Raw genomic sequence first — 12,109 nt, 5'->3', positions numbered from 1 at the left:
CAACCGAAATTGCTCAACTTGGGGTCCCTAACCTTAAATATCTAGGTCTAGACTAAGTTTACAAAGACAACAATATAAACAAAGTTTAAGTGATACCATAGTCATGTATACAGTGTTTACTTTGATCTTCCACAGAATAAAGAAATGTATAGTTCAACAACGTTCGCGCAAGTAAACCTTTTTCGACAGCGTTAACGCTTTTCGTGTTGCTCCTGATTTTGGTCGCTGGGATGATCTTGAGTTAGGTCGGTGTCCGGAACCTCACTCAGGGACAATGTTGCTGACCTCCGCGACAACGCCCACTGCTGCTTCTCCCCGGAAGCGTACAGGAAGTAAGGCACCGACAGCGTTGTAACAATCATTGCAGAGACCCAGAGGCTCATACTCCACTCGCTCAGTCTGTGAGTATCTTTGATGATGGCGTACGCCACGTATGCCGGGAACAGAGAGACGAACAGTCCGGCGGTGTTGGTCATAGCCGAAATCAAGCCGGCGTAGCGAGTACTCAGGTCTATAGCGTTCACCACGATGGATCCGTAAGTGAAGCCAAACAGAAGAAAAATGAGGATTTGCCACGCAATATAGTGGTCCGGGTCGCAGCCGATTTCAGTGATGAACACGGTCAGGAATGTCGGAACCATAACACCTACAAAGCTGAAAATCTTCCTGCACATTGTTCTGGAGATGATGTCGTTATTGATGAACCAATCGCTGAGCACGCCCCCTAGCACCGCCGTCGGGAAGGCTGCTACCTCCACCATACGCATTAAGCCATCAGTGTGTACGTGCAGGGTGTCCTCATAGTACGTTATGAGGACCACAGTGTGCATCATTCCGAATTTCCATTCGTCCGCACAAGTTATCAGTAACAAAACTAAGAAAGGGCGGGACTTGAAAATCTCCCTCCAAGGTACATCGGGGGACCTCCTCGAGTCCCTCGAGGGGCCGAAGAGTGATAGCTCCAATTCGGAAATGTACGGATTGCTTGTGGGCGAATCGTAAGCCAAGCTAAACCATACAATGCACCACAACAGACCGACTGCGCCACCGACGTAGTGACTCGTCAAAAGGTTTGAGGAGCGGGTGAAGGCGACGTGGAAGACCAAGAGGGAGATGGCTCGCCCGAGGGAGAAGCTGCCGAAGATTGTGCCTACGATGGTGCTGCGCTCGTTGTCCGGAGCCCAGCGAACCATGATGGTGATTATGCAAGGGAACGCCACGCACAGACTGAAGCCTTGGATGATGACGCTTGCCATGAAGAAGTAGGGACCCTGGGAGACCAAGAATGGCTGGAAGAGGCAGACCATGGAGGAGATCAGAAGGCCGTTACCGAATATGATGCGAGGCCCATGCCAGTGGACCAACAGACCCGCAGGGACCAGCCCCAAAGCACTGGAAAAGAAGAAAGTATGATGTATCAATCGTGTCGTGGTTCCGCTCCAGTTGTACTCTGTTACCATTTGGAGGTCGGCTTCTTCCTCAGTACCTTCGTAGGTGAGAGGGCACGTATCATTGAAATTGTAGGTGTAATCAGGTGATGAATGGGGCACATTGACCGTAACCAGATTTATAGTTTCTTCGATACACTTGCGCTTGAAGGCTATTACAATCATTGCACTCGCACATAACACAGAGATGACGACGCGCTGTGGCACCTTGGAGCAGCACCAGTCCAGACACGCCGACATTTATCAAATGCTTTTCAAATTCATAGAAATCACAATTAAAACACTGAATCGCGAAAGTGGGCATGGTCGTCCTTGAATCAATTCTGTCTACGTCTGATATTTAAAAAGAGGGATATTTGAATATCCATTTAATATTTGCGCAAAGTATAAAAGAGAGTAAAACGCACTAAAACATAACCTCAATAACTACTTTTGAATGTTTTGTTTTTATTGATGTACTGCAGCTGATTAGTTTAAAACACACTCATATACTAAACAACATATTGCGGAGAAGTACGAACCACATTACTTGTACATCGAGGAAACTCTGACAATAATAAAAAATACCTTACATATTGATTACTGCCACAGTTTTAAACGAGATATTCAGCACGGTGGCGCTATCTAGATATTGCCGCACAGAACTATTTACCGCACAAAAACATTTCTGCCTCACTGTCGTCATATTGCTTCCATAGACACGCAAGGTCTCAGATGTTACGTCTCAGTCCTAGTCCCAAGATCGATCGTTCAAATTTCATACGTTAAAAACTGTCATGTATAAAGCTAATGTGAGGTAATACGAGGGCTGTTTGATAAGTCAGCGACTTTTTGAATAAAGCAATTTTTTCTGTAAACGTGGATGCATTTAGTCCAGCGTTTTTTCTAAGTTTTAGATTCCCTCCAAATAATAGGTTTTATCAAGGCTTCGAAATAGGCTCACTATAGCATGCCTATAGGAGGTGCAGCATTTTTATATTTCAATCTAAAATAACATCATGAGGAATTGTAACAGGAAATCAACTGTTATAGTTGTCAGTTTTTATGTCTTTCTAAATTGAGAAAAAAATTAAAAATTGTGTTTCTCTGTGCTAAAATAACTAATCCTAATCTCCCATTGACGCCAACATCTAGTACCCCAATTACAATTACCTATCACTTTAGATGCCACATCCATGTTTATGTATATAAAAATTATGTTAATCCAAATTGATAACGTTTATACCAAGAACGTAACAAGGAAAAATTTGAGGGGAGGCGTCCAGACAACTGATATTTTCCCGTAGTGGAGAGAGAGTAGGGCCCCATTTTGTTACTTAAAAAAGTTTTCGCCCGTTTCTTTGTTGAGAACGATCTTTCAGCAGTACATGTTAGTAATAGTGAATTATTTAAATAATAATGCTCGTTTACTAAAAAGTAATTGGAAAAATTGAAAATTTGGGAGGAGGGGTTCCGGATCCCTTGGACCCCCTCGCTCGTTACGTCCTTTATTTATATATTTACTCAAAATAATGCATTATAATTGTTTTTATACTATCTTCAAATGCATAGCTTTGTGAAATATAATTATTTTGAACAAAGCGTTGCTAAATTAAAAAAAGAAGAAGCACGTATTTGTTAAAAATTGCTTGATTCAAATAAAATCTTCCACATAATTTATAAATTGTACAGATCTATTCCTTCTCAATTAAATTGTTTTTGAAATGATGACTTTTTTATTTACTTTGTGGACAAGGTAAGCAGATTTAGACGCGGGGAAACATGTTAACTTCAATTATATTTACTTGAATTACATTACATAAGTTTGTACGCTTTCAACCAATGGAGAGCTTATTTTATGAATGACTTATTAAACAACGCTATTTTTCCTTTTTAAGCTTATAATGGTAAATTTTAAAGCATCCAAATCACCTGATGTTTTAACACCAAAACTCACATTTCTGAACACATTAGATAATGTTATAATTAATTACTATTCTCGTCCCATGTAGGCACGCTATTCGTTACAGTAAATCGAGAAATTAACGACTTTTTTTATCTCCAACACTGAAAAGCTTGAAAGGAATCATGAGTGTCTTATCCCTCATATCTTCTACTACGAGACAAACCGTGGACAGTACACAGTCACTTTCCTGCAAAAATAGACTCACAGTGTTCATTGGTTGTAAAATCACCCCTTAAGAGGCGGCTATACTGGTGGCCACCTTGATTTAGCAGAACAACGTAAAATCTCAAACACCTTTACGTTAGCATTTTTGTCATAGAAATGATGGGAGATGTCTCATTTTAAACATATAAGTAATACCTATCCAAACTTTTTGAAGTGACTATTTCTTTTGGCGGGCTATGGATGTATGTTTTGCACGGAGGAAAAACTTTTGTTTCGCGTCATGTTACGCGTTACGCATGTTCGCTCTGTAGTCGCTAAGGGCGGGACTATCGCGGCCATTTTGATGTCAGTGCGTGTCGCCGTTCCTTTCAGTGGGTATCCAGCCATGCTAGTGAGAGATTACTGTCGCTCTTTTTTGAAGTGACTTCTTTTTTTGATGGGTTATGGATGTGTGTTTAAAGGATTAAAAGTGAATTGATTATTTTTTTTTTAGCTAACAAATCCGTAATTTAATTTAATCCTGACAGGAAATTAGTTTTTCTGTTGATTATAATTACAAATTTTACTCAGTTACACTGGGCCTTACCTTATATTTACTTAAAAAAAATAAATTACCTAAAAACAGAAGTTAATACAGATGTTGTTGAAGAAACGTCAAAACCATTAATTGACTTTTTAAAAGACAAATTCAACAATGTTAAACAATAAAAACGTAAGAACAACGAGACATGGAACAATAATAGATGCTGTAGGTCCACTTACATGATATTTAGCAAGATGTTATTACAGAAATGTTAGGCTATTTCTTATTTCAGTTATCATAAACCCATAATTTTAATTTTAGAATAAATGACAACGGAAATTAAGTAATTGCTTCGGAAATATAAGATTGTAGTGAAAATGATACTGGCTAAATTATATAAAGTAAATATAAACGATAGTAAGGAAAATGTATAAGTATTTCTTACTTTAATATTTAGAAGACAGTGATCATTATAATACATATAATAATAATAATAATATTACAACAATGTATAAAAATAATAGAAAATATAAAACTTATTTATGTTACAGAATTAGTGTCTCATATTACCCGTTATAAGAAGTATTCACTTCTGTCGGTCTGTCCTGCGACTGCCTTTCCATTGTTTTTACATTTTTTCCATTTTTCCAAATTTTCATCGATTTTGTGGAACGAAATATATTAAACATTTCTGTACTGCTTAGTACTAAAAAGTCAACTCTTTACAAGAAAACGATTTTGGATAAGTGATAATCATATCTTTAAAATAAGACGTGAAACAATGATTTTAGGGCTGAAAAGAATGGCGTAAAAGTGATTTATCATTGGTATTATGACGTAAACCTGAAGGTCGTTACATAACAGCTGGCTCCTAATGAATTGAGTCTCAAGACCAGAAAGAAGAATTTCGACTGCTCGAGAAGTTTGGTGACAACACCTTGGGATGCCCAAAGAACTGGGAACTCTACCATTAAGTTTCAAAGTGCGCAAATTCCTTCCACTTTTGATTGTCCTGGACAAGCTGCACTGGTGTTTGGAGAACAGCGCGCAAAGTCAGCGAAAAAAAATAAGGAGGAAAACAGCTGATCGCCCTCGGTCGTTGTAGTTGGGAGGCAAGAGCCATTCTGCATTGTTTGAGAACACAGCCTAGTTTTTCATGGTATCGATAAAAGAATTTCTTTTAAAAAGAACCGATTGTCAACCACGCAAGAGTTATGGTAGGGAACTACTAAATGGGAAGATAGCAAGAGTTAGTATTTCTTTAACGAATACTTCACAAGTTACATGTTTCGCTTGAAACAACATTGGTCGTCTAACTAATAATAACGTCTGACAAAAAGATAAAGAGACTGAAGAAAGCACCTTTTACTTAAGTCAAGATATTTGGGAACTCTTAATTTGAGATAAAGTTGAGAACAATAAAACACTTGGAACTTTCACGTTGACTCAAAAGTAACAGCCAAAGCCCAAATTAAGCCCCTATTTGAATTTGTAATAAATATAGGTTTGGACATGGCGGGTTAGTTAATTAGATCACTCGCTTATTTAAACCCAAGTATGAAAGAGAACCATCCAAATTAGAAAGTAACTGATTAAAACAGTGAAGACTTTGTGGTTTAATACTACTTGATAAGTGAGCATGCAAAAAGCCACAAGTCCTAATTTTTTACTCAATAATTCTTTCCAATGTTTATTGCCCTTCTTCAGCTAAGATCTTGTTAGTTACTGCACTAAAAGTAGCGCTAAGTATAGTACCGGTATGTAGTTTTTATACACATAACGCAGCTAGGGTGGAATGAGTTGATTCAATGTGAATGTGTATTTTAGATCCAGTTCACCTTCCTCTTAATACAGCGTCTGGAATTTGACTCCGCCACAGACTTGACTCCTGGAATTACCACTTGTGGATATTTTGTTTGTGTTGTTTTGACATATTCACATTGTTGTCTAAACCCTTTTAAGTATACGCAGTTTTACGATTTTCAGGAAAAGGGCTCACATGATTTCAAATCCAAATTAAGCATCATAATCAGGCAATGCGCCCGCTAACGTAGATCAAAATTGCAAAAAATATAATAAAATATATTTTTTTTTGTTATTTTTTCCTTTCCTTATATTTATTATTAAGGCAACTTTCACTTCGACCTCTTTGGTTTTCAGATTGGTGCCTTTTGAATAACCAAATACGAATTATAATATACATACAATAGTATTTTCTTCTTTATTTCAGCCCACGTTAAGATGAAAAAAATAATAAGCTCTTTCGAGCTTTATAAATATGGTCTCTGACTCTAATATTGTAATAAGTACTCGCCTTCGGGTCGCTGGGGGCTACGCCTCCAAGTGGGGTGTTGGCCGAATTCGGGGATAAGCAGAATTTCATTTATCATTTTTGTCCCTTCAGAATGTTTGGTATTGTAAAATCTGTAAGTCCCTATTTACTAATTTTTAATTTAAGTGCGTTTTTTTTGTTAAAGATAAGGAAAACATACACTGCACATTATTTGTAGATCACCCCATTACCTAACATACAGTAAAACTAAATTTGAACTACTCCTGATTATTCAACCGCTATTGGGATCAATTTTTTTATTTTTAACGTGCAAATCAATGGAATTTCAAATATGCGAGCGTTTTGTGGCCTAACCGTAAGAGATAGGACAAAATCCACAGGTATTCTTTTGTAGATCACATCGTTCCCTAATTCCTACAAATATTTATACTTGAGCTTCGGCCAACGGTTCGGCCGCTATTAAGCCGAAAATCAAAATTCTCACGAAAAAATTACAAAATGTTTGCATTAAAACGCATTTTGCGGCTATACCAATTAATAGAAATATGGCAAAAAGTTAATAGACCTTTTCTGTAGTTTACGTAATTTCTTAATTTCTATAGGAAAGTATATTTGAGGTACGACCAACCGTTTGGCCCCTATCGGGCTCAAATTATTATCTTTAACGTGAAAATCTTTGGAATTTCAGCTATGCGAGCGTTTTGTCGCTTAACAACAAGAGATAGGACAAAAAGTCACTGGACCTTTTTTGTAGTTCGCTTCATTACCCATAACGATTTGTTTACAAATTCGAGCTAGCTCTAACGGTTCACCCGCTATCGGTCTTACAAAAAAGGCGGCAAGAATTTAAAATGAGCGAATTTTCTCAAATTCTTTTGAGGGGAAATCAATTTAAAATTTTATGTGTTGAGACTTTGTAGCAAAAGGCACCTGTGTGCCAAATTTCCAAATTTGTAGCATTTCTAGTATGTTAGAAATTGTATCAATATATCAGTCAGCGAGTGAGTCAGTTTTTCACGTGGCTGTATAAACCTAAGCTCCTTAACCCTTATTATAACCCTCACAAACTTCTTAGTATAGCAGTTTATATTTTTATACTATACATATACAAATACTCTTTACATTTTTACACAATTACGTTTTCCATTCTCTAAATTATGTATTATACTTTTTAAACAGAATTATTTACCATCAGATGTTACAGCAGGCGGATACAAATACTTAATAATGCTAGACTGTAATGATTCTTATTTTTAATTTATATATTTTTTACAACACTGCTCACTCAACTTGTTAAAGTGGCCAGTTTAATTTCTCAAACGTATATATGTATGTATTGCCATGTTTTTTATTAAGAGAAATAAAATTTATTTATTCGTAAGTATTTAGATAACACTAGCGGACCCGGCGCGCTTCGCTGCGCATTTCAATAAGTTTCCCGCGGCTTCGCACGCAATTTCCCGTTGAAAACAGTACACTATATTCACTTATTCATTTTCTATCACATTCTAAACATTGCTGAGATAATTGATAGTCGTTCCTTCGTGAGCTTCTTGGGCGCATTATGAAGGTATGTACCACATTCCTGATACTTTTGTCAAAAAAAAACAACTAAGGTTGATTTTATAACATTCTTTATATTTGTAGCCAACGTAAGATAGTAATTATGATATCTGCATTGCTCTTCTGATCAAGCATGAGCATGGTTTATATGAAATAAATATTGCAGTTAAAGGTGAATTTTTACGTCAAATTTGAATTGTATTATCTGGATAGTAAAGTCTATGTTTAACAGTGATTGCAGAAACAGTTTAAAACAAAATTTGTCGTTTCTCTTAAGTTTACTCTATGCTTTAAAACTATAAGTGTAGTAATTAAATTAATATATAAATATATTTTTTGTCGCATTATATATGTTTACAAAGAACAGCTGATTAAAAATTTGAAAAGACTTTTCACTTAATAACATTTTTAACAGAATTATTTACCATCAGATGTTACAGCAGGCGGATACAAATACTTTAAAATAATGCTAGACTGTAATGATTCTTATTTGTAATTTATATATTTTTTACAACACTGCTCACACAACTTGTTAAAGTGGCCAGTTTAATTTCTCAAACGTATATATGTATGTATTGCCATGTTTTTTATTAAGAGAAATAAAATTTATTTATTCGTAAGTATTTAGATAACATTGGTGCAGTCATTGTATTGCAGGAATGGTGCACATCCAGTGGATATCCCCGGTGTGGTTACAAGCGCCGACCTCAGCTCCCAGTGCCCAAGCCAAGGTCACTGCCCCCAGATCATGCCGCTCCGCACGGTGACGGCTCCGCACATCGACATGTGATGCAGGCTGTGTGCGAGCTGCAGTCTTGAGGCTTCCTAAGCCCACCGGTATTCAAAGCTGCCACCGGGGTCGATACATCAGTAGGCTACGAATTGCAGCTTCCGTTTCACACAGGATCGCCTTCGTTTGGCAGTCCTTTACCCGCTTTGTTTACCACTGAAACTTCACAACTGTAAATGGGTTTAGTTACATTGTTGTAATAAGCGCATGGATATTTATTTGTCCTATCCCGGATATTGATATACTAATGGAACTAATATAAAAATGAAGACGGGCATAACACTATACAATGTTTAAGCTCTAAACTATTCCAAAGCTGGATTGCATGTACTTTGTTGGAATTTATTTAAAACATAAATCGTTGAAATGGTGTAATGAGAACCGAACAAAAAATAAATAAAATAGCCATCACGTAGACGGACAAACAGACGGGCGTGTGACCTTTGACCCCAAAATCAACAGCATTCTTCCTTGGACCAAACAGGTGTCATAACTGAAGACTGTCTAATGGACAAATATAATTGTATTTTTGTAATATTTAAAAATGTTAAAACAAAAATTATTTTGAATAAAAACATCCTAAATGACACCATCATTAGATTTACAATGTGGCATGCAGCATTTTTCCATGGGGTCTGTAAGAAATAACAACGACTGTTTATGCACTTTTCTGTATTTGACGAATTAAATTTGAGTGGTCTCTATTTCAGGGTCATAACAGTAGAAAATCTATTAATGGCACGGAATACCAACGTCTCCTTGAGTTGACTAACATTTACACTTCCCGCTTCACTCCAAATTGAAACAGTGCTTACACAATTGAATCCTAGAAATGTTCGGCCTTGTTTTGAAGAGGCATCTTTAGTCCAAAGATGTTAAGCCGAAACTGCCAATAATATTATCTGTCTGTATAGGCGAGTTGAAGGAGCTGCGCCGTTATTGGTTAAAGCAAGCAACCAACGACCAATCAGTGATCAAATGGTTTCGTTATCACATGCTGCCAGTCTTTTGATAATTTGATGCTAGCCTTTTCATGAAGATTCCTTTGAAAAACTCGTGCGGGCATGTAAAATACTGCAGTCGAGGGAAGCAGGAAGTTTACTTAAAAATAGACCGGTTGGTTACAACTAACTAATATATCTGTTGCAATTGTAAAACAGAATTTGGACAAGGATGACTCCAGATACTGTGCAAGAGAACCGTGCACATCGTCGCAAACAGCACCGGAAAGACGTCGAAGCAACTTCAGGACGTACTGGCAAGAATCTTATAAAAAAGAAAGAGTTTTGAACCCTGTGAAGCCCTGTGTAAAATGTGAAGACCACCTCTGGTTTTGTAATGATCTCAGTTACTGGGCCGAGAGAGGTAGGTATACTCCACGTATCATCAAGCATTTAAGGAAAGTGAGACATTTCTCTGTGTGTGGACAAGGAAAGACATCAGTGGAAAGACAAGGAAAGACATCAGTGATCAGGGTGACCAGACGTCCGACTTTGGGAGGACATGTCCTGCTCTTTAATATTTGTCCTCCTGCCCTTCCGGCTTTTGAAAATTACGTAAAAGGTCTGGCTTTTTGGTGAACGCCTAATTGTTTAAAAATAGTAGCATCACATTAAAATTTCTTCCAATTTCCGAAGTCCCGAAGATAGGCTATGAAAAGTGATAGCAGCGCACATGTAATGCCATGGCATGTGAATTGCTGTTAGATTCAGTTGTGTGTTGAGTGTTGTCTATTATAGTGTCACTGACTCACTGTTGTGTCTATCCGCTCAGCTGCACTGGCGCTACTACCCCTTCCTTGGCTTTCTATTTATGTAGTATGCATGATGTTGTTATAATACGTTATTTATTGTTTATTATAGTGATTATATCTGTTAGCATACCTTACTTATAATGTAATGAAATAATTCAAAGTATTTTATAAAATTCATTTTTTATATCATCCTACAATTTTGGGTTTATATCAGTTATAATTTTTAATAGTAACTAATTCAATGTTATGCCACATACAAAACAATGGTCTCAAGTAGCCTAATTCTGATATCCATCAATATATCCTTAATAATATTTCATTTTTCGGTTTATATGCCAAAACAAATCCAATATGGGTTTTTTTACACTATAATGTGCTCAAATACAGTAATAATTTATGATGTGCGTTTTTTAATAATGCATAAATAAATGATTTTCGCAAAGTTTTTAAGAACATTTAATACTGTCCTCCTTTTTTCTTTAATGTCTTCCTTTTTTCATATCCTCCTACTTTTAGGAATTTGCGTCTGGCCACCTTGCCAGAGACTGAGGGAACATCTTCAACAGTTTCTAATTATAGATACATTACCAGGATCTGTCGAATAAACCAGAACAGGACAGTAGCGTATATAGAAAGTTTTAAGAGGGGGGAGGGTGGGTTACTGGGTGGTTTAGGAGCTATAAAATACCCTTCGAATCAGGAATCTTCTCACTGGAAAATTTTGAGCTTTAAGACTTCATGTATGTGTTCTAGCTTAAAACAAACTATTGAATGCAACTGAATTACAAAATCTCAAGGGGGACTTGACCCTCTCGAACCCCTCTTATTTACAGATTTGAAACATTATATGATTACTATACAGTATATATTTTGTAAATATTTGTACAAAAAGTACTATATTATATATGGACAGTATTTTAATAGACCTTAAATTATTACTGTTATTACTTATACTTTACCTGTACGTCTCTCATTGCTGTTATTTATTCTTGTTAATTCTTGTCTATTCTTGTTTATTCATGGTTTTATTCTCATTGTTTCGTGCTAATTTATTGTTGTTATTGTTCGTTGTTATCCATAGTTCAAATCACGGTGCACTAATCATTAATTACGTTATTGTCATTCATAGTTTATATCCGTTTCGTCACTTAAATAGTTTATTAATCGTTATTGCTCTGTTTGTCACCGTGGTTGTTTACTTTCACAGTTTATCTACGTTTTACATCCACAAGCTGTTACATTTGTTTAATATTATTATACACCATTTGTTAATGTATTTCTATGTCAGCATAATTCTAAACTGTAAACATTAGGGACTGTTGTAATCCCCTTATCTGCCCTTTAATAAATATTGCTATAAAAAATTTAAAAATTTAAAAAAAGCTAAAGAAAAGGGTAGAAGGGGACCCCTCATTTCACACATCATAAATTTTTATCATCAATTGCACGCACTATAACTCATTTGTCATTGCCATCTATACCTCTCGCACTTTTTTCTGTTATATATTTACGCATGTATACGTCAGTGTCTTGAGTTCATTAATTATTGTTCAAAACTGTAAAAATGGAGATGTCCGTTGAAATGTAAAATAAGAATAAAAAAAATAAAAAAAATACTAGCAGTTACCC

At 36.3% G+C, this 12,109-nt stretch overlaps 1 protein-coding gene across 1 annotated transcript; it reads right to left on the bottom strand.

Moving 5' to 3' along the window:
* Nucleotides 1–191: 191 nt before the first annotated feature.
* LOC124363728 (putative inorganic phosphate cotransporter) lies at nucleotides 192–1,688 on the bottom strand. The gene has a single exon (XM_046818990.1). The coding sequence runs from the start codon at nucleotides 1,686–1,688 to the stop codon at nucleotides 192–194; it is 1,497 nt and encodes a 498-aa protein (XP_046674946.1).
* Nucleotides 1,689–12,109: the final 10,421 nt, after the last annotated feature.

This window comes from Homalodisca vitripennis, chromosome 5 (assembly GCF_021130785.1).
Source record: "Homalodisca vitripennis isolate AUS2020 chromosome 5, UT_GWSS_2.1, whole genome shotgun sequence".
In the NCBI taxonomy this organism is placed as follows: Eukaryota; Metazoa; Arthropoda; class Insecta; order Hemiptera; family Cicadellidae; genus Homalodisca; species Homalodisca vitripennis.
The sequence above is the reverse complement of the archived record's forward strand: the minus strand, read 5'-3'. Positions and strand labels throughout refer to the sequence as shown.

Excerpts from the sequence above, each read along its gene's own strand:
- LOC124363728 (XM_046818990.1), bottom strand. The coding sequence starts at position 1,688 with ATGTCGGCGTGTCTGGACTGGTGCTGCTCCAAGGTGCCACAGCGCGTC.